The sequence below is a fragment of the Gopherus evgoodei genome, chromosome 23, assembly GCF_007399415.2.
Source record: "Gopherus evgoodei ecotype Sinaloan lineage chromosome 23, rGopEvg1_v1.p, whole genome shotgun sequence".
In the NCBI taxonomy this organism is placed as follows: Eukaryota; Metazoa; Chordata; order Testudines; family Testudinidae; genus Gopherus; species Gopherus evgoodei.
The window spans coordinates 11,370,889-11,396,909 of NC_044344.1; the positions used below are offsets into that span (position 1 = coordinate 11,370,889).

At 46.4% G+C, this 26,021-nt stretch overlaps 1 protein-coding gene across 3 annotated transcripts in view; it reads left to right on the forward strand.

The window, feature by feature from the left end:
* LOC115639125 (acid-sensing ion channel 2) overlaps positions 1-26,021 on the forward strand; it is a 1,118,572-nt gene that overhangs the window by 906,465 nt on the left and 186,086 nt on the right. For all 3 annotated transcript variants that reach the window (XM_030541526.1, XM_030541525.1, XM_030541524.1), the window contains exon 2: positions 17,801-17,951. In XM_030541526.1, coding sequence (XP_030397386.1) covers positions 17,801-17,951 — 151 coding nt within the window. The remainder of the gene's footprint in view (positions 1-17,800; positions 17,952-26,021) is intronic.

Here is a 26,021-nt window from a genome sequence, read left to right on the forward strand (position 1 = left end):
GACACAATTCTTAGGCAAGTAGTTATAATAATTTGTGCCTGGATTTATGCAAACGTGTACATTTATTTAAATGTGTGCTATTTTATTTTATTTTTGTTAGAGGATGTTAGAAGGTATGAATTTGTACCCTAGAATACAAAGAATGTCTTGGGATCTGATCTGTTCTGTTCTTTGGTATCTGAAAACCAATTTGACAATACCATTGATGCCCTGGATAGATTCAACTGTGCCAGTAGATGGGCAGTAATAGAGACTTTCAGGGAGGTTGATGTTTCCCCATTGTTACAAAGGGAAAATGGGTCATCTGGTTAGACTACATTATTTTAATTGGATCTGAAGTAATGAAAGGCATTTGATAAGCTGGAATTATCAATGGACAATCACATCGTGCCTAGCTGGCCTCATTTCTTTTTTCCGAGAGGATGTCAGGGAGGCAGCTGACTAGGTTTTCTATTCAGAATATGGCAACAAATTTGACAAAGTACCACATAAATATTTGATTCTTAAACTGGTCAGCCTGAAACTGGAACACAGGTGTAAAAATTGACCAGCAAATGGCCCAAAGAAAAAGGTCATTATTCCAGATTCCCTAGCATTGTAGGCAAGGACACGGGTTGGGGCTTGGGGATGGCGTTGGTGCTAAATTCTTTCCATACCCTAATATGCATGAAAGAAATTGCAGCTGTTAAAGAAATCCAGGTGATTATGAGCTGCAGGATGTGTGTTCTTGCCATAATTGCACGTTGGGAGCCCCATCAATACAGCAACGAATGGCTGCTGAAAAACATTCATTACTCACAGGTGCAAATCTGTGAGTGACAAAATTCTGCAGTGGATCCTTTGTGCGGTAGAGCTGGGCTGAACAAGGAGGAGTCTGCATTGTTTCACTGCTTGTTTCATTTCTGGGCAGAGGAAAGAGTGTCACCATCCCCCCAAGGCTCTGTGGGTCATGGAGGTGTTTGGCTGCTCCCACAAATTGCCCCCACCTGTTTCTGTTAAGGGCATATTTTTCTCATAGATGGTAATTCCTATGAAGAGCTCATTAGTCTTGCTCAGTGTTACCTTCCCTTGGTCAGACACGAGTTAGGACATACTGAGGACGTTCTTCCAAGGGACGTTTAGCTGGTCTGTCTTCTCTCATCCTAACCACATATGCTGCCCCCTGGAGACATTGGGATTGCACTACACTGAGGGTATGTCTACACTATGAAATTAGGTCAATTTTATAGAAGTCGACTTTTAGAAATCAATTTTATACAGTTGATTGCGTATGTCCCCACTAAGCGCATTAATTTGGTGGAGTGCATCCTCACTACCGTGGCTAACATCAACTTACAGAGTGGTGCACTGTGGGTAGCTATTCCACACTTCCCGCGGTCTCTACCGCCCATTGGAATTCTAGGTTAAGCTCCCAATGCCTGATGGGGCAAAAACATTGTCGCGGGTGGGTTTGGGCACATGTCAACCTAACGCGGCTAAATTCGACCTAACCCCATAGTGTAGACCAGGGCTGACTCTACTTGGTTCTCTGTAGCCTCCTGCACTTCACTGCTAGATCTTCTCCACCCGTCATTCTCCCTTACTACCCCAAAAGTTGGTCTCAACACTTGATTTTTAAAGGTATTTTGCTGCCATTTCTTCCTTCTTAGTAAGTGCCTAGTCTCACGTCCCTATAAAACAATACATCTGATAATGGTCCTGTATCTCGGAAGCTTGGTTTTTTTCAGTAACTGTTCAGAACTACACGATCTCTGCAGAGAAGATAACTTTCCTGCTCTCTAACCGTTCATTGACTTCCTCCCTCATCTAACTGTTGTTGGGAATTATTGCTGCTTGGTATTTAAACGGACTTGTCCATATCTATGGTTATCGAGGCTAGCAGCCTCTGTCCCCTCTTACAGTAATAACTACACGCTCTGCAGTGACTGAGCTCACGACTACGTTTGTGCAAACCCTCCAAGAAGGACACCACGAGGTCACACAACACGGCTCTAGTCAAGTGAGTGCCTGTATCCCAGGCCTGGTGCAGCTGCCCTAACAATGGTTTCAATGGTCAAAGCTCAGGTGTACGTGTCGTTGTCTGCACACAGTTAAACCCCCTGATCCCTAAACGTAGCACTGGTGCAGCTGCCTTGTTGTGAAAATACGTATATTGGTGTTCAGTGCCCCTTGGAGAAGGACTCCAGGGCCATGCAGTTGAAAAGCCAGTGAGATTACAAAGGGCTAGTTGTTAGCGTTAACATTTTAAATCAATATGTTTTGTCCTCCCTTGTCACTGGTGGCCTGAGCTCATTTCACCCTTATTCTGTGTTGGGGGAAGGGTTTAATGTGGTTTACTGTTGAAGGATCCAGAGGGCTCTTGTTGCAAAATCTGTAGCTATTTTAATAGCTAACCGTCTCCAGGGCAGGAAAATACAATGACATCAACATGCCCATTCTTGCGTGAGGCAGAATCAACGCGTCCTGCTGCAGTGTGAATGAACTTTTCAGCACCCGGCAGCATCAGGAACCTAAATACATATTTATAGATCCACATATTCACAATGCACATTCCCTCCAGCTCTCCCAGAACCACTATAAACTCATCTTCCTTCCCAACAGATTTTAAACTGCTCTGCAGCCTGTGTGTAACAGAGGTCTCTTCGGTCCCTGAAATGCAGCCATTTCTGGGCTGGAAATACTGCAGCGATGCCACTTATCAGTGGCTTGGGCACTAACCCAAACTTGGAAGACCTGGGCTTGATTCTCTGCTCTGCTAAAGTCCTTCTGAGTGACCTTGGACAAATCACTTAGCCTCTCATTGCTTCAGTTCCCCATCTGTACAATGGGGGGGTTGTGAGGACATAGGTGCCGACTTCTAGTTTTCCCCCGGGGTGCTCCACCCCCGCTCTGCCCTGAGGCCCCGCCCCTCCAGTACGCCCCTTCCCCCGAGGTCTTGCTCTTACTCCGCCTCTTCCTGCCCCCACTTCACCCTCTCCCCGAGGCCCCCGCCCGCCTGCTGCACACTGCTCTCCACCCTCCCCAAGCTGCCAATCAGCTGATTGGCAAGTGCTGAGCACCCACTGGTTTTTTTCCTGTGGGTGCTCTAGCCCTGGACCACCCATGGAGTTGGTGCCTATGGATAAATACATAAAACCTTGTGGCATGTTCAGATACTACGGTGCAGGAAGGGCCAGATCAGTACGTGAAAGAAGAGTGTATTGAATGAAATCACAAGGAGAATTTATGAAGGCAGGTTGTAATTATTACCTGAGTTAATGCCAGCCTTCCGGCCATATTCTAGCACCTTTTAAATGACTTCTGGATGTTGCATAACCACAGAGGCTCAGGAACTTGGCTTTGTATCTCATCTGAAAGCTGGTATTTGGCAGTAACAGTGCCTGCTCAACCCAAGCTTGGACTTAGAGTCAATCTGCACTGCAAAACAAAGTCGATCGAAGTTATGTCAACTTGCAACCACTGCAGTAATTGAATCAGTTTTACGCGTCCACATGATGCACCTTGTCTCAGCGGTGGGTGTCCGCACCCATTTAATTGCTAATGTGGGGCATTGTGAGATGGTTTCTGAAAGACAACAGCCAATGTAAGCAATGGAGTGTCTACACCAATGCTGTGTCAACCTACCTGGGCTGACCGAAGTGCTGCTCCTCTCCCAGAAGCATAGTTCTGAAGTCAGTGTAGTGGGTGAGTTACATCCGTGGGAGCTATGTTTTAGTGTACACGCTCTCAGAGTAAGATTTACATCAACCTAACTATGTAGTATAGACCAGCCTATAGAGTCCTGGCTTAAAAGGAAGAATGCTACCAACTGGATTTTTGCAAACCTATGTAAAATTATTTAAATTCATGCTATTTTGCTTTTTTGCTACTGGCGGAAGGAATAAAGGGGGGGCACGGCCTGGGGTGGAGCGGGGGTTGAGCACCCCCAGGAAAATGATAAGGTCGGCACCTGTGCTTAACCTCAAGTTATAAACATTTGAAACAACTGTTTGTATACAATATTAGTGTACTATAGACGTGTGCAGAGTGAGGTCTTTTCTGAAAGCTAATGATCACACCGATGATCAATATCAGAAAAGGGAAGACAGCACAAGGTCATCCTGCCTCTTGAAACAAGGTCATTGAACTTTGGAAAATATAACCGAGGGGAGAATCCATTTTTGGCATCCATCACTAGACAGACACATGAGCTCTTGCAAACTGAGAAAGGGGGTTGAAATCTCTGGGAACTGATTATAATGAGAAACAGGCACAGGCAAAGATCGTACCTTAAACTTTAGACTTTTCGCTGCAGTTTTGTTTTGCTTGTAACTCTTTCTAACGTAATTCCTTTTACTTAGCATCCCGTTACCTGTGTCCTCTTGTTTTATTTTTTAATCTAAACCAGCTCAGTGTTGGGTTTAAATGGAAGGTGCATTTACTCCTGTGAAGTTAATAAGCTGTGATGATAAGGAACAAACACCCTTACGATTTCTCTGAACAATCTAGGACAGGGCTGGACACTTCAGCGCACATGGTTTTGGGACAATCTGAGGCTGGCTGTTTCTTGGAGTCACCCAGCTGGTTGTAACGAAGGCTGATGGAAGCTAGAGTTGGCTGGACTGGGGGGCTGTGGACCATGGGCTCTCTAGCACACAGACACTCAGGGTGTGACCTACAGGCTGGTGAAATGTTTGTGAACATCCCAAGTGGGGAGCTACAGCAGCAAGGTCTGGTAAGGCACTCAGGGTTACCGGGTAGGAAGTGACACAGCCCCTTATGAGTCTGGGTAGTCCCCCAAAACCCACCAACCTAAATGAAATGACAGAGCTGGGTGAGTGGTGACTTTCTTATTTTGCTCTCATTTTCTTTTGCAAGTTAAAATAACTTGTCTCCCCGGCACTTCTTGAAAAGAAGCCAGACTTATTGTTAGTGTCCACTGAGTCATTAGGTATATCTGTCCTTGGAGAAACGAAGCACAGAGTTAGCTAGTGCGGCTGTGACTCTAAACATCCTTGAGAGCAGAATGTCTAATAGAATAAAGCAGTACTCTTAATATCGTCTATTGCCATGTTGTTCTCCCATTCTTTTGTTATCCCTTCGAGGTAATTAGTGCTGGAGGGGACTCATATAGAGTGTATCCAATTTACTTAATTTATGTGTCAACCCTCATTTCAAATATTTTGAGCCTGACCATTAGAGTTTATCCAATTGCTACCAGAATATTAGCACAGTATTTCTTTTTAAATACCCACTCAACCAATGCTAAACTACCGTGATAGCTGTATGTGTGATTTATGTCGGCCATAAGGACCCTCCATAAGTACTCACCAGTCAAATAAATGCTTTCACCAATATGCGATTTCAGTGAGTGACTGATTGCCTGAATATGAAGGAAATGGTAATGCCTCTTATTCAATTGAATGTGTTAGTCTTTGTGTATTTGTGCTGCTGGAGCTGAAATGGTCTTGAAGGAGAGAACATGTGGGTCTGAATTCTCACACAGTGAGGCACCTGTTATTCTGTATTTATTGTAACTTTAAAAGAGCATATCTGATATGTTCATGGCTTAAAAACGCAAAAGTTAGATACAAACATGAAATACTCTGTGGGAGATCACAGCGTAACACTACTTAAAATCAAGAACCTTAATACACTAGAATCAAAACCAGAGAGAGACAAAGCAGACTGCTCTCTAAGGCAGAAGGCACTACTCAACTCCACCTTTTTCTAGCTGGGCTCTTTGAAAACTGAGTGCTGTTAGATCCAGATCACATGATTCCCTACAGAGCCTCCTAGTCTGCAAGTAGAATCAGAAAACCCTGTGAGAATTTTAAGTGATAGCATATAAATTTAACATGTTTTTCAATACACCTCAATATCCAGTCTTGTCCAGCTACAAGGAAACCAGAATAAAATGAGAGGCTCGTTATTAGCAGCACTATATATTATATAGCTGCTTGACTGGAGTGCCTGATTAATGTGCAGTTGGGACCCTGTGCATTTCTAGTTTATAGGAAGAACAATATTAATGGCAACATAGTCTGACTTAGCCTCAGGCATTATCTGAGACCTCGATGAGTGCTTATTTAAGCACAGCATACTCATATATAGCCTGAGATGCCATCTCAATGCTTCCCAAAGAGTCATATGGCATCTGTGCCCAAAGGGGTGTGCGCACGCATCAAATAGATTCCAATGAAACATCTCTCAGTCTTGCCTGCCAGCATTGCTTGACATGCCCCAATGAGATAATTCAGCCGTGGAGGCCGAAAGTAAAACCTCGCGTGTAAACATATCTCTGGCAGCTTTACAGTTCTGCTACCCAGAACTCCAGTTTCATCGCTTCTGCTATCTCCAGTTTAAACCTAACATTCCGAAAGATGGAAAACATTTTGCTTGGCAGAGATTCCTTGGCAGAGAAACCAGGGCTCCAGGTTTAACATAATGCAAAGATCAAAGGGAAATCAATAGCCACATTTGTTGGGAAAAAAGATTTCAAGGTATTTCATTTGGGTGCATCGTTCCTAGTCGGTGTATATTAAGGTATACCAACTGCAGTGCCTAACACTCCATCACTGCTTTTTGTCCCAAGCAGGGCTGGGTCTGTAATATTGCATTATTGTCTTTCAAGCTGGGCACTCAAAATCTCTTTTGAATATTTAGGCCAGAGTTTAACTGGCATTTCACACCATGTGATCCAGAGTTTGCTGTGCCATCCCCTCCCATGAATAATTGTGGACAATTAAGGTTAATCCTACCACCGGGCTTACACAGGGGGTGAGGTGAGTGGTACTCAACCCCTGCCAAGGTTCTGAGATCTGCAGGATTTGCCTGCCAGGGACACCACTGAGAGCTAGAGCCTCTGTACTGCGGCTCGTTGAGATGTCATGCTGCTGCCATTAGCTGATTTCTTTGACCTGGGCCCTGTGCTCTTCCCACACCCAGCAGTGCAGAGTGGGAGGGGTTGCTGAATTACAGAATATCAGGGTTGGAAGGGATCTTAGGATGTCATCTAGTTCAACATCCTCCTCAAAGTAGGACCAATCCCTAGACAGATCTTTACCCTAGTTCCCTAAATGGCCCCCTCTAGGACTGAACCCACAACCTTGGGTTTGGCAGACCAATGTTCAAACCACTGAGCTATCCCTGAGTGTTGCTGTTACACAGAGTTTGCCGTGGGTTGATGCTGCCCAAAGCAGCTTGCCCTTGGAACCATCCCACCTCCTCCAGAAATGTGACCGCCCAAACATACACTGTGTGCCTGCAGAGATGTCCGCAGGCTTGGGGGGAAGATGCTCGTTTGGCTCCGCTGCTCCCTTTCCATGGTCGTGGGCCAAATTTGCACCAGTTTCCTACACCAGGCTATCTGTCTTGGGGTACGTCTACAATGTGATAAAAAACCTGCAGTACGAAGTCTCAGAGCCCGGGTCAGCTGACTCGGGCCCACGGGGCTCAGCCCGTGGGGCTAAAAATAGCAGCATAGGTATTTGGGCTCAGACTGGCTCCCGGGCTCAGACATCCTCCCCCATTGTGGGGTCTACACTCCCATTTTATAGTCTCGCAGCCCGAGCCAGAAGCCAGCCCGGCCGTGCTGCAGGTCTTCTATCACAATGTAGATGTACCCTCGAGGATTTATACTGCGGCATCTGCATCTCTGCCATGCTAAACCAACAGTCGATTCCTTTTCGGACTCAAAACTCTGCTTGGCGATAATATTTTTGTTTTGTTTCTCCCTTGCGCATCTAAAACCGAGGGATGCTCTGGTCCTCTATGCCAGTTTGGTGCCTGTATAGTGATCTGTAAGCTCAGAGAGACAGCACACCGTGCTGGCAAGAAATGCTCATCTCTTTTGGATGCTCATCTCTCTCTGCCATCTAAGAATTCATAAACCTATTTAGTGTAGGCATCAGCGGGAATTTGCTGTTCATAGCTGCTGTTTGGTTTTAAATAATGCACCATCATCTCCTGCTCGACTGTGTGAACAAATGGATCCCGTAATCTTGTGACATGTTTGTATAGTGCTAAGTGGACTGTGCCTTTCTTAGCACTTTGACTGAAATAACAAAAGGACTCAATGCTACCATCTGCTTTGTGGATACTTATGGAGAGATCTTGGAGCCGTGAGAATATGTTGATCTGTGATTTCTGCTATTACCAACCGTGCAGAAACACAGCCCTATTTCTTGCTGAACTTCTCTTCTTCCTTATCTGTGATGTCATATGGATTGTCACTCATCCCCCATCAGTTCTGGTCTCCTCCTTTGGCTCCTTCAGCTTCTTCTGAACGTGCCTTAATGGCAGAAAAACCTCTGTCTGTGTCCCTTTGACTGAGACCTTGAATGGGGATTGAGACTCCATAAACACTTTATTAGAGCTAGTCAGAAAATGAGATTTTTGTTGTTGTTGTTGTTGTCATGGAATATTTCCACAAAAAACAAACCAAAAAATAGTTTCCATTTAAATTTCCCACTGGAAAAAAATTGACTTTTTGGCAAAAGTAGCATCATGGATGTACCTAGCTATTATGCATCATGGGACATGTAGTCCAGCTGAGGAGCCTCAACCATAGAGAACAGACACAAGAGGAAACTGAACTACAGCTCCCATGGGGCACCACGGTGAGCTATGCAAATACAGGTCTGTTTCATCTTACAGGCATTTAACATGCACAATTTCAGCTTTATGCCATCAGCAAAAACAAAAAAAAAGAGAGAAATAACAGTATAAATACTGTTTCTGTAGTGCAGGCAATTCCGCCCGCCATTCAACTCAATGTAATTTTGATATATGCGGTTTTCGCTTTATGCGCTAACCGCGGAACGGAATCCCAGTGTAAGATGAGACTCGCCTGTATTTCGGTTTTGGGTTGCTTTACTTTTTACAAAATAGTCATCTGTTTGAGCAGGCACTTTTAGCAAAAAAAAAGGGTTTTAGTGAAAACCAATTTTCCTTCAGAAAACAGTGTTGATTGGAAATGTTTGATGAGCCTCACTGCTTACCTTTCACTACCTCTCCATAGAGCCCAACTACCTGTTTACCTTTCACTACCTTTCCATAGGGCCCGTCTGTGGGAAATCACTCGACGAACCATCCACTAATCAGATCATTGAGTTTAAAAAGATTTATTGAAAAAAGGGAGAAAAAGCTCACATTAAAATAAAAAGAACGTTTTGCACAAGATACCTCATCAGGCATGGCAGGCATCCATAGTTTAGTTACAGAGTATAGACAATCTTATATCTCAGGAAATCAATCCATTGCCTGACTTCCTTTGCCATGCCAACACCAGATAGCATCACCCCTGCCTGGTAGAGATCTTGCTCCTTTTCGTCACCCACCCACCGGGTCTTCCAGGCCTTTCAGCTAGCTCATCTCCACAGTGCTAGAGGCCGTTATCATGTCATCTGGAGGAAACTAACTGATCTGTTTACCATACTGTGTTTATCTATCCATCATTCCGCTACCATCCCCTCCTCTAGAGTTCTGAAAGGTTTCCACACTTTCCTGGCTCCAGTCTTACTCCCAAAGCTTCCTTCGGAAAGTAGCTACATACAATAGATGTCTGCCAGTCTTTGCTTCCCTCCTTTCTAGGGAAGATGGTTGGTAGATACGTTAATTCATCCTCTTTTAAATGGATAATATCTTTATCCAGCAGATAACGTTTTGTCTTCTGGGTGGACTCCGTTCCACAATTTTTGTCTGGGTTTTAAAAAGTAATTTACAGACTTCTGCTTTTACTGTAATTTTTCTCTATACTAAAACCATAATTCATTGTCAGACAACCTCTCTGTCCCATATAGACTTGTTATAAACAGTAAAGTACCTTTTATTCTATTATTCTGATTGGGTTTAGTCATGTCTTGAATATGAATCTGGTTTGGAATATTGGTTTGGTTTGACATTCAGCAGGATCTATATATGTCTCTCTAGGCACTAGAAATAATTGCCTTTTGAGTTATAAATTGCAGCATCTTGGAGACATCTATAACCTGCATTTTAATTTCACTGAACACACATTTTTTTCCCTCTAGGCTCTAGGTAAGAAGGGTCATTGTGTTACTTAAACACCATTTCACACATTTAGAGCATATTTGTCTTTGGACTTTATCATGAATTTTCAGATGAGCTGTCAGAAGTGATCCATCAATGAAAAATCTGGCATTTTATAGATGTTTTTCAAGGTAGGTGTTTGTCATTTCCCTGGTCTGCGCTTGTCTTTTGTTGTTGTTGTTGTTGTTGTTTGTTTAAAGTTAAAAGTACTGCTGCCAGGCTCAGGAAATTGTTAACAAAAACATACCCCTTTTCTCCTAACCCTCCCCGTCAAACAAACCCAGATTAAATTGTCTCCTTTAGGGTTCCGTATACTCTGACATTGCTCAGCATAATGTCAGAGTGTAAGGAACCCAATATGAGGAGGAGAGATTCCACTGAAAACTATCCTCCAAACCATCATTCAGAAGACAGACAGGAAATACCGGAAGAGTGCAGCTCTGTCCCATGTAGAATTACTCGAGGGTATATAGATGTTAGTGTGCCTGGATTTGGCAATGGTTCTTTAACTGCTATTATAAATTAAGGCTGATTGCCTCTTGGACGGTTTGTAGGGAAGGGATGGCCCGCTGGTTAAGGCTGTGGGTACAGACTGAAGCCCCGGGTTCTGTTCTGTCTAGGTTCCTGTGCTGTCCTCACGGCTATGATATCTGAATGCTTTCCAGTCAGTCACGTATGGTCCATTCTCTCCCGGGGGGAGGAGTGTGTGTGCAGTGCAGTGTTTTGTTTTGGTAGAGTTTTACTCTATATCCACACTGCTCTGTGTGTCTGTCGGGGAAGGCGATTGGAAGAAGTGCTCTGCGCACTCAGAGAGGAGGGTGGGGAAGTCTGGGATGGTCCTTAGCTCCTGTGGGAGTTATTCTACACTCTCCAAATGGCCTCTGAGTCTTTATTTTAGACCGGGGTGGGGAACCTGTGGGGCAGATGCAGCCTGCTGTTTCATTTCATCCGGCCTGCAGCAAGTCTCCTCACTGCGGGCCGGAAGCCCCGAACCTCAGCACCTGCCTCCGGGACTGGAGCAGCGAGCGCCCAGCTTGTCCCGCTGTGGGAGGAAGCTGGGGTTGCCAGGCCATTAAAAGTCCAGTCGGCTCCATGCAGCTCCTGGAAGCAACCAGCATGTCCCTGCAGCCCCTAGGTGCAGGGGTGATCGGGGAGTTCCACGCGTTGTCCTCACCCCCAGTACTGGCTCCGCAGCTCCCATTGGCTGGGAACTACAACCAGTGGGAGCTGCAAGGGTGATGCCTGTGGACGTGAGCAGCGCGCACCGCACAGAGCCCCCTGGCTCCTCCATCTAGGGGCTGAACATGGCAGCTGCTTCTGGGAGCAGCACGGAGGCAGGGCAGGCAGGGAGCCTACCTCAGCCCTGCTGTGCTGCCAACCAGGAACCGCATGAGGTAAGCGCCGACCAGCTGGAGCCCGCACCCCAAACCCCCTGGCCTAGCACCCTAACTCCCTCCCAGACCTCTCCTCCAGCACCCTAACTCCCTCCCGGACCTTGCACCTCCACCCACATGTAAACCCCCTGACCCAGCCCTGAGCCCCCTCCTGCATCCAAACTCCCTCCCAAAGCTGCACCACAAATCTCCTCCCGCACCCCAACCCCCTGCCCCAGCACCCTAACTCCCTCCCAGACCCCGCACCTCCACCCACATGTAAATCCCTTGCCCCAGACCTGAGACCCTCCTGTACCCCAAGCCTCTCATAAAAAAATGAAGAGATACCTATCTCATAGGACTGAAAGGGACCTTGAAAGGTCATTGAGTCCAGTCCCCTGCCTTCACTAGCAGGGCCAAGTACTGTCCCTGACAGGTTGTTCCCCCCTCCACCCCGATCCCTAAATGCCCTCCTCAAGGATTAAATTTACAATGCTGGGTTTAGCACACCAATGCTCAAACCACTGAGCTATCCCTCCCCCCAGCTCAACCCTTAGATCCTGCCCTCCCCCACAAGAGGCCTCATCCCTCCCACACCCCAACCCCTGGCCCCAGCCCAGAGCTCCCTCCCTCATCCTGAACCCCTCATTTCTGGCCCTATCTCAGAGCCTAGGGGAAGCCCCGAGCCTCCATGCCCCGTGTGTGGCCCATGACTGATTTTTAATGTGGGTCAGTGGCCCCTGATCAAAAAAGAAGGTTCCCCGTCCCTGTTTGAGACCAGCATGGCCAGTCTCAGGGCTCCCCACCCCAGGCCATACTCAGCAAGGTCTGCAGGCTGTTTAGCCCGTTTGCCAAAGAAGCCTCACTTCTTCAGGCCCTGCTGGACCTGCGTGAAGCACTGTAACGGAAGCAGGATAGTGGAGTTTCTTCCTCAGCAGAGGACATTTTGCTGTCAGTGTAGGGAGTTCCTCCTGGGGACCCCAAAGAGCTAGTACTGACCATCACAAAGACACGCAGTTTTTCCTCTCTAGGTGATGGCATTAACTGGTGTACCGGCTAATAGGGCTCACAGCACGGCCAATCTCTGTGTTCATTGTTGCTGGCACATTAGAGTTGAACTTAAACTTGACGTGTGTGTTTTTTAAGGACAGGGGTGGCAGGGGGAGGGATTGGGCTCTCTGTAGAGGCTGTGGAGTCGTGAGAGAGCTGGCATGTATTCTCTGAGTGGGGGGGCAAGGGTGTATTACGTGAATGGGCTTGTAGGGAGGTGGGGAGTGTGGTCCTACTCTGGGGAAGTGAGGTGAGGTCAGATTCTCTGGTTGGTACGTAGGGAGGTAGGGGGTGGGGTCGAATCATCTGGTTAGTGCATAGGGAGATAAAGGGCGGGGTCATATTCTCTGGTGGGAATGGCGGAGGAGCACTCTTTACTATCTGGCCGGATTTATTTCACAACCAGAGGCTGTTGCTCAAGTGTCTTTTTTAGTCTGATTTTTATTATTCCTTGTTCCTTGGAACAGAGCTCAGCCTGGGGGAATATTGCTTGGGGGCTATTTCGAGTGGAGGCGTACGAACCTGTTTTGCTTTTTCTCACTCTGGACAGCCCTAGAGACCTCTGGTAGCAAAACTTTCTTGAAGAGGGAGGTGTGTTGAGGATCTGCCTTCCTTCCATTCACGCTGGTGTGAAAGTCACCCCAGGTTCTGGGGACGTTTCCTGCCAGTGCTTGCCCAGTGAGTACACGTGGGATGTGGTCAGTGACTACAAAGTGTGCGTCTAATGGGAGATCCCATCCCATCTTTGGTCCTTTGAGGTGGAAAGGAATCTTCTTCCCTGTTTCTTTTGAGACATGGTGCTTTGCTAGGCCACCCGGTCTTGCGCGTTTTGAACTATCTAGTTTCCCTGCCTCAAGATTTAAATTTTCTGCTGGTTTTTGCTACTCCAGCCAGAAACATCGACCACCCCATTCCTTAGGAGGGCAAGAGTCTCCTTGTCCCATCAGCCAGGATCTCTGCACCCCTGCAACGTTTGGCTGTCGGCAACTGTGGAACGGAACTTTGCGCTGTTTGGGGAAGGGAAGGGGGGTGGGGTTCTGTTTGCAGTGCAGGAAGGACTTTAACAGGGATCAGTGTTGAGCCCCCTCTTTTGTTTGTGGTTGTCTTGGATGTGATAAAGGAGAATATACAAAGGTAACTGCCTTGAAACACCATGTTTGCTGATGACTTAGTGATATGTACAGAAGACTGCGAGACTCCGCAAACCAACTCTGAACAGTGGCAACACAGTTTTGAGCAGGCAGGACTCGGCGTGAATGTTGGTAAGACTGAGACAGTGACAACTGAAAGAACAGAAGCCATCATAAAGGATATCACAGGCAGAGAGCTTAGAAGAATGAATGTGAATACCTAGGATCAATGGTGGTTGACAATGGTGCCCTCCTGAGTGATGCCCAGCATTGTACCAAACCCATTGGTGCAGGTTGTGGGAGCGAACCCCAGTTCTCTGCAATAAAAAAATTGTCAATAAAGTTAAATGGTAGACTGTACAAAACTCGACCCATCATAATGTATGGGACAGAGACTAGGCCAGTCCCCGCCAAAAAAATCAGTATGCTCTCCACCATGGGAATGGAGATGTTGAGGGGATCAAATGGTTGGGTGGTCAGTGATAGTGAACCAAATGAAATTGTGAGGGACCCAATGTGGGTTGCCCTAATTGAAAACATGTTGAGAGAGGGTAGGCTGCCAGTGGAGTTAGATTGGTAGGATGACCCTTGCAATGATCATGGCTGGAAGATGACCAAGGGTGAGGTCAAAGACTTAGTACATGGACTGGATGTTAGCAGACCTTAAAGAGACCAATTTGCAGGACAGTCAGGTGTACAATTATAAGTTTTGGAAGAAGGCAATACCCTAATCTTAACCCTATACAATTTGCTGCAGCTGAATAGAAAAGCGGCAAGACAGAGTAACCAATATACTGTCTGTAGTGTAGACGTGACCTCAGTCCTTGCTCATTAAATAGAATATTCTGTTGCCTTTGATATAAACCTTCCTGATTTCTTGTGATTTGCACTAACATAGGTTGTCTTCTTTCTTTATGTTAAACCATGCTAATTAGAAAATGTCACCCCTGTATGTGGAACATCTCTGGATAAACCTAAACCAAATCTAGCTGGTTCAGATTAACCTTCTAGATCTGGAGAGCTTAATTGGCTGGTCACATGTTAAAGAGGGATTTTCACTTCAGAGGAAAGAAGTTTAAAAAGGACATTTTTGCAAACGCTTTATTTTTTCTGTGCTCCCTTTGCTCTGATTGGATAGCTCCACTGAAATATGCTCGTGTCCTTTCCCAGCTTCCTCTTTTCATTTGCTCCTTCACTGATGAGTCATAATTGCATTGGGCATGTAGAAATGATCAAATTATTTGTTGGATGTAAATTAGCAGATGAGTCTGGCCTTTGTTTAGACTTATGAATCATTTGTGTGATAATTGGATCCCAGCGAATGCAGTTGTTGCTTGTGAGTGTTTGGTGCATCATTGAATGGAATCACATTCGGCTTGTAGTTTGTTCATGTGACCTGTTTGTTTTGATTGGTTGTTATGAATGAAGAGTGAACTGCTCTCTGATTGGAGGACTGGAGCTTTTGAAACTGGAAAACTCTGAATAGTGAGTAGCAAATGTTGCATTTTCCAGTATTGATGTTCAGATGAATACTCGTCACTTCTAAAAATATATGACACTTTGGGGATTTACAAATGTTTTCAAGAATAACCCAGCAGCCATATGAGTGCTTATGAACACAGTGGTGCCAAGTCTCATGATTTTATTGTGAGTTTTATGGTATTTGGTGTTCATAGATTATCAGGGTTGGAAGGGACCTCAGGAGGTCATCTAGTCCAACCCCCTGCTCAAAGCAGGACCAATCCCCAGATAGATTTTTGCCCCAAATGGCCCCCTTAAGGATTGAACTCACAACCCTGGGTTTAGCAAGCCAATGCTCAAATCACTGAGTATCCCTCCCACCAAACTCTATTGTTGGAGGAGAAGGGGAGGGAGAAGGTAGAGTTCCAGCTACTGAAATCTCGTGACTGTGTAAGAATCTTGGCTTTTATTTAAAGGCATGTTTTTGGCCCTCATGGCTGCAAAGAAGAACTTAAAGACGTGATCTCTAAATGCTCTCGCCTCAGAAGGCAAATAAACAGGAACCGATATTTTGTTCCTTTTTTAATCTTGTGATTTTTAAGCCATGCTTGTAATGTTTGGGGACTTGACTCGTGATTTTTGATTCTTGGGGGTTGTCAGTGCTGCAAGCATCAAATAACATGTTTCCCACAAGGGACAGTGGAGTAAACTTGCCACCCCTCCTAATGATAATATCTGAGTGTGGCTTCGTGTTATTTCTCTATTGACATTACAAGCAACTGCATGCAAATCATTGTCTCCATCCCAAGATCTAAATGGGAAAGGGGTGATAACTGAGGCATAGACTGAACCACTCATTAAACCAGGGAACTCAAACTCAAATCACCACGAGGGCCGCATGCGGACTAGTACATTGGCCTGAGGGCTGCATCACAAAGACACAAAAGGATAAAAATGACAAAGACACAAAAATGAAAAAAAGAAGAGTACTATAGTATGCTATTAAAAGTCAATGTATTAACTTCTTTAAAACTCCTGAAACTTTTTTTAAAACTCCTGAATCTCAGGATTTGATATATGGTTAGTATTTTAAAAAAAAACATAATAAAACAAGAACTGGAAGACTTATCAGACTATAGGGTTTCTATTTAAGTATGTACAATAGAGTACCTGAATTTGAACGTATCTTATTTAAGATGCGGAAGTTACGCCAATGCATATAGTTAAGTTCATTTAGTATGTTTGCAGACAGTTCACAAACAGGAAGAAGGCTATAATGACTGCATAGTTCACCCAACTCTGCTGTCAAAGAAGCGCCTTCTCCTGTTATAATGAGAGCATAAATGTCCCCCCGTCTGCCCCCGAACCCACCCCCATTCATGAGGCCCTGCCCCTGCCCTGCTTTTTCCCATCCTTTCCCTGCCCCCATTTCAACCCCTTCCCCAAATTCCCGCCCCAGCCCTGCCTCTTCTCCATCTTTTCCCCTGAGGATGGCATCCCTGCTCCTCCACCTTCCCTTCAAAAAAGTCCTAAACGCCGCCAAACAGCTGTTTGGCAGCGGGAAACGCTGGGAGGTAGATGGAGGAGCGTGGATGCAACATGCTCAGAGGGGGAGAGGAGCTTGGCTGCCAGTGGGTGCAGAGCACCCACTAATTTTTTCCCATGGGTGCTCCAGCCCCAGAGCACCCACAGAGTCGGTGCCTATGGCGAGCTACAGGCAATAACTCTGCGGGCCACATGTGGCTCGTGGGCTGTGTGTTTGAGACCCCTGGATTAAACAAAGGTGGGGGAAATGGTGAAAACTTCCTGTTAATGGAAGAAGTTGTCCTATTGCTGTGGCTTTAAATGATAGGATTAAAAAGTACATTACATCTTTGTGTCAATATTGAGTATGTTGAGACAGCAGCATTTTAATTCTATTGCGTTCGTTGGAAAAGGAGCTCTATGTTTGAACAACTCCCAGGTGTGCGATGTTTGGCTTAGCTTGAATGAATCCTTGTTGAATAAAAATCCAGTAGAAAGGTGGCTCAGGGTCAAGAAACAAGTGTCATATGCAGAACCTCCAACTGTTGTATGCAGAACACTTGTCTTTGCCTTCAAAGAGAATTAGTCTAGCCTGCCAAATTCTCCACTCTTCAGCAGTAGCGTGTCTGCCTTTAAAGGCCTTTTATTTTTGAGTCATGGGGTTTGGGGCGGGGGGAGGGAGATGGAAAGAAAGAACAATCTTAAATGAAAAAGCATATTTCACAGGCAGTAGGATCGGGGAAGACTGGCAGCTAGATTCACCCAAGTCCCCTTGGAGCAAACTGGGTTCCAGCACAGTCATTTGTATTCTTTTGAGCTTAGGGACAAGAGGGTCACTTCTAAATGTGCAGTAGTGAAAACCCAGCAGCATCTGGCTGTGCTGCTGTGACATCTCGGATGAAACGGGACTTGCATTATAGTTCAACGTGTACTCAAGCGCTACAAGTATATCAGTTTCTTAGAGAGCTAACATGGTGCAAGTCAGAGGAACGATTTCCAAAAACATTCGTTCATTCCTTTAAAACACTGTTTCTTCTCACCCTACTCCGTTTTTTTTTCCCTATAAAGAGGAACACACTTAATATACTAAATTATTAAACCAGATTAGATCTGGCTTCAGATGTTTCCTCTGGAGCTCTGCCGCACTTAACGTTTTTCGTATCTCTGCAGCCGCGGTCGGGTTGGGAAGAGGTGTGTTACATGGCGCTCTCTCTTTTCTCTCTCTCGAAGGTGTTTACAAAATATGGGAAATGTTACATGTTTAACTCAGGAGAAGAAGGGCGGCCCCTGCTTACCACAGTCAAAGGTGGGACGGGCAATGGATTGGAGATCATGCTGGACATACAGCAGGATGAATACTTACCGATATGGGGAGAAACAGGTAAGACCCAATATTAACTTTTTTTCTCTCTCTGTCTGAGGACATGCCTTGGTTGCACACATGCTGTAGCTGTTTTGACATGTTCCATGGGAACCCCTCCATTACCGGAAGCCAGTTCTTCTTGAACTTAAAAGTTCTTGAGCTCTGCAGGGAACTTCCAGCCTTTGCAAAAGCAGGTCGAGTTTCAAAGTTAGAGATTTTGGCCATTTGGGCTAAAAGCATTCTTTAGAGCTTTCTTTCTTTTCTTTTCGTGGTATAAAACTCAAGGACACAAGTGAGTGAAGTGGTTCTTGATGAAGATGAGGCTGCCAACCTGGAAGCATTCCTCACCTGCTTGGTTGTCTCCAAGCTGCTCCATTACCCCATAGCCACAGCAACCTTTCAAAACCAGCTCCTGTGTTTGAACTCTGCATCAGGTTCTGGGTGACTACAGTGGGATTTCGGAATCTAAATTAGACATCTTGACAAGGGGAAGAGCTGGCTGTGAATTCATGTCACCTTCCTGATGGATCCTCCAGGTGGTCCCCACACTCACAATCTTTTAAAAATTCTGAGTATCATGTCGCTGACTTACTGGGCTAAGCCTCACAGTGCTGGGTGATTTGAATACTATCCAAATCCAGAGCAGCACTCTCAGCCTTACTTTGGTGATCTGAGGTTGTAGACTAAGAGCATCCAAGAACTAAGGACCATCCCAAACCTCATCACATTCCACCGCTAGAAGTACCAGGTACATTGGAGGGAGGGATAGCTCAGTGGTTTGAGCATTGGCCTGCTAAACCCAAGGTTATGAGCTCAATCTTTGAGGGGGCAGTTTGGAGAACTGGGGTAAAAATCTGTCTGGGGATTGATCCTGCTTTGAGCAGGGGTTGGACTAGGTCCCTTCTAACCCTGATGTTGTATGATTTTTTGACCTACTGTCTCTAACATAAACCCATAGCAACATGTATATTAAAGACACACACACACTCTTTCTCTCTCTTCCAAAACAAGACACTCAACTCCACATGCTTCTCCCTCTGGGGAGAAGATGAGAGAACAAAACAATTGACAGATGTGTAGTCATGTGGCGTAATCCACTACGGGAAGGTATTCAGGTACTAAGGTGATGAGCATGGTATAAATACCTATATAGAAACACAACCAATTTGGAAGCCAGTTCTGAAGAGTAAACCTGCTGACTTTAGCGTCTCTTCTTCCTGGATGCTTCTTCCTTCACCTGTGCAGTGGATATAGATCAGCATGTGTTATGCTGTATATTGTAACGAGGAAGGGTCTCAGTAATTAGAGTCTGAGTCTACACTTGGTGCAGAGTAGAGTGACCACACAGCAAGTGTGAAAAATCAGGACGGGGTGGGGGATAATAAGAGCCTATATGAGAAAAAGACTTAAAAATTGGGACTGTCCCGATAAAATCAGGACATCTGGTCACCCTAGTGCAGAGTATGAAAGGAATCTCTTTTGACGTTTTAAGCCAATGTGTTTGAAAAATTGGTTTCTTTTCCAACTCCTTCCAAAGTTATAATGTCATGGTTCTTTTTCCCCAGCAGTTGTTTGTTATACCTACCGCAGAGCATTTCCGTGTGCTTCTCAGATTGCCGTACAGTGTTGTATTAATGGGTAGGGGTGCTGAATGTGATTCCAGGTTTCCCGTCAAGTTATCCTATTGTAACAGCCACCACCAAAGACCTGTTAGCCTTTTGTTAAATACACAGAAGACAGAGAAGCGGTTACAGCATTTGAAACTTAAAGAGTTAAGGCAGCTTTTGATGTAAACAGTTTCCCTTGTTCAGTTTAGTCTTAGAGAATCTTTTAAGAGGCAAGACGTGCATCTGAGTCTTTACATGGTATTAAAAGACAGAGTGAACTGTTGGTGGGGGAACAAGACAGAGTCATTTTAGATGATCACTTTTGAGTTGTTGGCATTAAAGTCCCACTCTGTTTCTTTCAAAGAGAAAGCAAAACGGATGCAGAATGGAAAGAAAAATGTGACTTTTGTCTCCAAAGCTTTGTCACTTACAATCTCGTTACTGGAAAATACAGGCAGAGCACCCAGCTCTATTAGCCACGCTGAGATTTTAGCCATTTGGGCTAAAAACATTTTTTAGAGCTTGCTTTCTTTCTATTCTTTTTCTATTCTTTTTCTTTTCTTTTCTTTTCTTTTCTTTTCTTTTCTTTTTTGTGACAGTGGTGTTAGAAAAGATGGGTTTACCTTGGCTGGCTAAGCCGGGCTCTTATCAGACAGAAGGTCAAAAAAGGATAGGAAAGATGAGGAACAAGGGTTGATCAAAGGAATGGAATGCTTCTGTCCTAGGTGTTGTTCAGGATCCAGCTAAACCCGGTGGCGGTTGTGATGGGAGCTGGTGCAGTGTGTTTGCCCCAGAATTCATTCGGGATGAGGATAATGGAGGTGGCAGGGAATGGCAGCAGTAGCCATGTTGGTGAAGCTCATTATTTTTCCAGCTGTTCAGTCCACAAGCTGAGTTTGAGCAAGTTGCCAAGTGACTCTCTCTCTCTCTCTCATACACACACACACACACACGCCATGTCCAGAAAGGGACAGCAGCCTTATCCCATTAACGCTACCCACTGGAAACTCAGATCGAGTTATTCCACAACTGTTGCCAACTCTTGTGGTTTTACTGCGAGTCTCCCAATGTTTGGTGTTTGTTAAAGCCCCACCTCCTGGAATCCAGGGATTAGGTGAGAATCCCAAATTTCATTTTTAAAAAAGTAAGTTTCTAGCCTTCCTGGTTGCAGAGAAAAGCTTGAAAACGTGACCCAAGTGTGAGCTAAAACAAATACAACACATCCCAAATGTATTAGTTTTTAAAAAGTTATGATTTTTTGAGGCCCAACTCATGACATTTGAGTGCTCTTGGTTGGCAACTCTGCACTTCTTTCAGTGTCTAGACTCTCTCAGCTTGTTGCTAAGACAACCTGAGTATCTCTGCGCTACATGGCCACAGCTGGCCCGGATCAGCAGGCTCAGGGCTATCCAGTCGCAGTGTAGACATTAGGGCTGAGCCTGAACATCTACACTGTAATTGGATAGCCCCACAGCCCGAGCCCTGCAAGCCCATCACCTGACCCGGGCTCTGAAATTCAGTGCTGTGGGTGTTTTATCATAGTGTAGATGCACCCCCTGGGGCCCCACCAAGAGCCATAAAGGCCCAGTTCTCGTGGCTTAAGCACATCACGTTTTGCTCCGAGCTTTCTCTGACTTTCCTAAAAGTTTGTACATCAGGCCCGACTCTGGCCTGTACCACTGATTTAATGGCATTGCAGGGTAGGTGTTCACTGCCCAAAAGGTGTGCGTTTACGTCCAGAAGGCTTGTAAACTCCTACTGGAAATAAGGCTCCATTCTCCATGGAGGAGCTACTAGTGAAGTAAGGTCCTGGAGGCAGTGCAATAAAGGTAACAGGAGATGTTCAGAAGTGGAAATTAACTTTGATGTTATTTACTCTCTTTGGACCACTTAAATTCCAGGCTTCTGATCCTCAACCAGGGACCGCACCTTCCACTGTATTTGTACAGCACCTGAGGCAATGAGGCCTGATCGGGCCCTCTGGACACTACCATGATATAAATATAAATCATGGTGATTAACAGTTGCTGTTCCCATGGAAACACTGGGAACACTCAGCAGTTAATTGAAGAAGTTGATGATTTCCAGGCATTTGCATTAAAATGTAAATATATTTGGAATTAAACTGACTCTGCATAATGTGACCCAGCAACACTTTCTTTTTCTTACTGAGAGCTTTGCCATGTTGACTTGCAATACATGCAGAACGCAGTAATGAACTTAAAACCCCATAAAGAAGCTCGAGTCTTTGCCGCTTCCGATGCTTGGGTTATTATGGTCGTCTGTTAGTAGTAGTAGTACGATAGTGCATAAAGGCCAACCAAGGAGGGTTGTGTTAGGTGCTGTGCAAACACATAGCAGTAGAAAGGCCCTGCCTATGGTCTAAATAGACCAGATGGACACAGGCTGGGGAAGGAGTAAAAGACACCAGCAGAGTGAACAGAGTGGTGGTGGCAGCAGATGGCATGTTAGTTCCATGATTATTTTTTTATTTTGGGGAGTCTGGGAGAGGTGGGGAGTTATTTAGGAGATCAGCTAAGTGGAAAGAAAAGTGAATGGAAGGAAGCGGGGGGCAGGACAGCGGAGAAGATGGTAAGGGGGCAGGTGTGTATTGTACTTCCCCCTTGCCAGCAGATTGAGGTATTTCCAGCAGTGCCATCCCCTTGATTTCCAGGTGCTTTGTGAGCAAGGCCTGGCCGATGGAGAGATCAGTACCCTTTCCAGCTGAGAAAAAACTATCTCCAAACTCCAGAGAGACCCTTCTGGGACTGGGACACCTTGCCTGTGTGCTGACCCCTGCTGCTCTCACAGCGCATGGGCCGTCTGCCTTCCCATCTGCTGGGCTTTAAAGGAAGCGGAGTGTCCCTGCTCTGCTCCTCTGGGCCCCTGCAGCCCGCTTTGGCCAGGGAGACAGTTCTGGGGTGTGTTTGAATTAACTAACCATGGCCTGACAGAAGGGTCGGAAAGAGACGTGGGCCTGGCTTCCTGGGGAAGGGAGGGCTCTCACTGGCTTTCGTACCCTGCTGCCCCTCTTTTTTTCCGACCCCTGCCATGAATCTGTCTCACCTCCCCAGCAAGCGTAAGACTCAAGTCTGCTGTTCACAGATACACCAGCCAGGTTGTGATGTGCAGCTCGTGTAGATGTATCTGAGCTAGCTCTCTGGCTAGATAGAGCAGTGAGGACGCAATGGTGCGTTCTTCAGCCTGGGCTGTACAAGTCGGCCTGACCCCGCCCCGGGTACGCACCTGCTTCTGCAGGCTCCTCAATGCTGGGTCTGGCAGGCTGGACACAGCCAAGCTCGTGTGGGTACCTCTGTGCGAGCGGTAAGTCACGTGGCTTTGTGCTGTGTAGACGGACCCCAAGTCTCTGCGCAGCTCTGGCCCCCTCTATATCTCTGCTCTTGGCTCTCACCATGTTCTGACTCGCTTCCCTGCCTCTGGCGGTAACCCCAGCGTCACGGCCCTTCCCTTCCTTCTCCTGCCCTTGGCGGCCACTGCCACCCCCAGCCCGTCACAGCCTCCGAGCACCCTTCAGTTAAATCCCACAACCCCTGCAAATCCCACTAAAACGAAATTCTTTTCAGAGATCAGGCTCCGTGGGCTCCCGGGCGGCTCTGGCCCGAGATGGGCTGCCACAGGCATCTGTCATTGTCAGCATCCTCAGACCAGGCATAGGGAGCGTCTTCTGTGCAGCCTCGGTGGAGATGGGCTTCCTATAAGCAGAGTGAGAGGGCCTGTTAAGTCAACCATGCTCCCCCGCTGGGTCTCTCTCTCTCTCTCTCTCTCTGCCAAGAGACTAAGTCCAGAAATAGGTCAAGAGGCAGCTAAATGTCTGTTGCTGAGGCTGGAGAGGGAAAAAAAGCTGCTTCTGGCTGCCCCCATTAGACAGGGCAGGCTGGAGCCTTAGCCCTGGTCTATCCTACAGACTTCTGTCAATATAACTATGTGGCTGATGGGTGTGGAAAATCCATGCCCCTGTGCAATGCGGTTACCCTGTGCGATTCGATGCGACCAAACTCCTGGTGTAGACAGTGCTCCGGCGCTTCTCCCGCCAACCTCGCTTCTGCCTCTCAGGGAGATGGAGAGCCTAAACCAATGGGAGAGCTTCTCCCATCAGCATAGGTTGCATCTTCACTAAGCTCCAGAGCGGTGCCACTGCACCACTGCTGTAGGTCTAGACAAGCCCTCAGCTGAGCAGCTCGGGTGCTTTAATCAGCCTCTTGCTAACCTACAAAGAAAGGCTTGGTTGTTTTTCCTAGTCGGCCGCTCCGGTGAGGTGCAGTGAGGACGGCTCCTTCGTATTATATGAATCATCCGGCCCCTTCCCAACAGAACCAGCCGCACGCTCTCCGAACTCACAGCACAATATCAGGAGGCTGCGGGACTGAGCCAGGCCTGTTTCCCAGGACATGGCACGCTGGCTTTCTCTCTGCACCACTCTGGCATCTTGTTCTCTCCTCCTCCTTCCAGAGGCTGGGACAGACCGGCCCGTCAGTGCTCTTCAGAGAGTCCCCAGCAAATGACTCAGTGCAAGCAATTCGTCAAATGAACAGTGTGAGACAGCTTACAACCCTCAGATGCACACATGTGACTCCTGGCTCTGTGGGGCTAGGGGCATGTAACTTACTGAGCTCTGTGGGGGGGGCAGGCAGAGTTTCCAGCCCTCCAGGATTGTCCTGGAGTCTCCAGGAATTAAAGAGTAATGAAATCTTCAAGAATTCTTCCAACCAACGTTGGCAGCCCTGGGGCAGGCCTCACCGATCCACCGAGGACGTGAGTCTGTTACAGTCTCTTCTGCATGTTCTGACTCTGTAGTTCAAGTCATAGTAGCTCATGCTCTCGAGGTCCCTGGTTCAGCCCCAGGTATTGGCTGATGGTGATTGTCACATAAATAAGAATTTGTCTGCAGTTCAGACGGCTGTGGACCTAAGAGACTTGTGATGTGCTTTGTTGGTCCACAGGAAGTCTGGCTCGCGAGGGCAGAATTTGGCCCTGTGGTTTTTACCCCTCAAAAACTCCGGCATTTCAATGCTGCCTTTACCCTTTCGTTTAGTCTCGTGGGTGTTTCGCTCTTGGCCAGGAGTTAGCGATACGGTAGTAGCGTTTTCCCCTCCTCTTGCCTCATGAAAAGATTTGGCACTTGCACTTGGAAGCTGGAACCTGCTGCTGGCTCAATGCCTCTGGATTTTTGCATTTTTCAGCTTCTCTTTGCAAAGCCAGTAGTCAAGGCGCAGAAGGAAAGTATTGGTCCCTGCCTGGGGATAGCGCTGCTCTGAGGGCTCCAGACGCCATGTCACAGCTTCACCTGCTTCATTAAAACAAAAGAGGATTTAATTGTTATGGACCTGGCAAACAAAACGAAGCATATTGACAGTCTCAAAAGAGCTTTGCTGAATGCCCATTAATGTCTTTAGAAGCTGAAATACCTTGGCTAATGAGTCACTTGTGTCAGAAAAACAGACCTTTGGTTTCAGTCTTGTCCATAAATGTAAGATCATTATTGGGACACACTGTTAAATCCACCTACAGTGAGCTTCTAATTCTATACTATGCTTCGTTCTGGATTTTCTAGTGACAGGAACAGGTATATGGAACATGTCCAAATTGTCATGAAATGAAGCAGTATGGACAGCCCCTACCATTCAAAAATCATGAGTGAGCCCCCCCCCAGAGGTCACAAGATTGGCTTAAAAATCATGCCCTTTTTAAAAACAATACTGTAACCAGGTTACTTTGCTGGCCAGGGCTGTGCGTGGCACCTCCACAGGCAGCCCCGGAGCAGACATGCCAAACCCATGGAAAAAATGCAGAAATTGGGCTTGTTTTTGGCCTAATTGGCTTGTGAGGTGCTGGTTGGCTAGTTTTTGGCTTGTAGCTTGTTGCTTGTTGCTTCTTTTTATTTTTTGATCAGCTCCCGGCAAGCAGGGGCAAGGGGGAGAAAGTCAGGGGTGCACAGCGGGCCCACCACAGTCCCACACTGCACTGCGGGGGGATCTAGTCACATAGAGTGTTGGGGTTATTCAGGATTGGATTAGTTTGGCCTTGTTTTGAAATGGGATCAGCATGATGTTTGGTTTATTGTGAAAGTCGAGGTGCTTATTTACCACGTGAAAGTTTGCAGCTCTGCCCCTGAGGAGAAGGACCCCGGACTCAGGAAGGTCAGAGGGGTGGCACCCATCTTGCACAGGGAAAGCGAAAGGTCTTGTAGTCAGCAGCTTCAGCAGCAGAAGGGGAGCTGCTTCTGTCCCACCGTATAGTAATAAATACAAGTTTGGCTGATGCCGTTCCAGGACTCTGCCTGCTTCTGCTAACCCACCAGGAAGCAGAGCATAAGGTCCCACCATGCTGGTGACAGCAGGTGGGATCAACACATAGCAGAAGGAAGAAAAACGGCCAATGACAACAATGAAGAGAGTGACATGCTGCCAAGAGAAGCTGCAGACCAAAATGCCCCATTTTTACACCTGATTGGAGCTCCTGG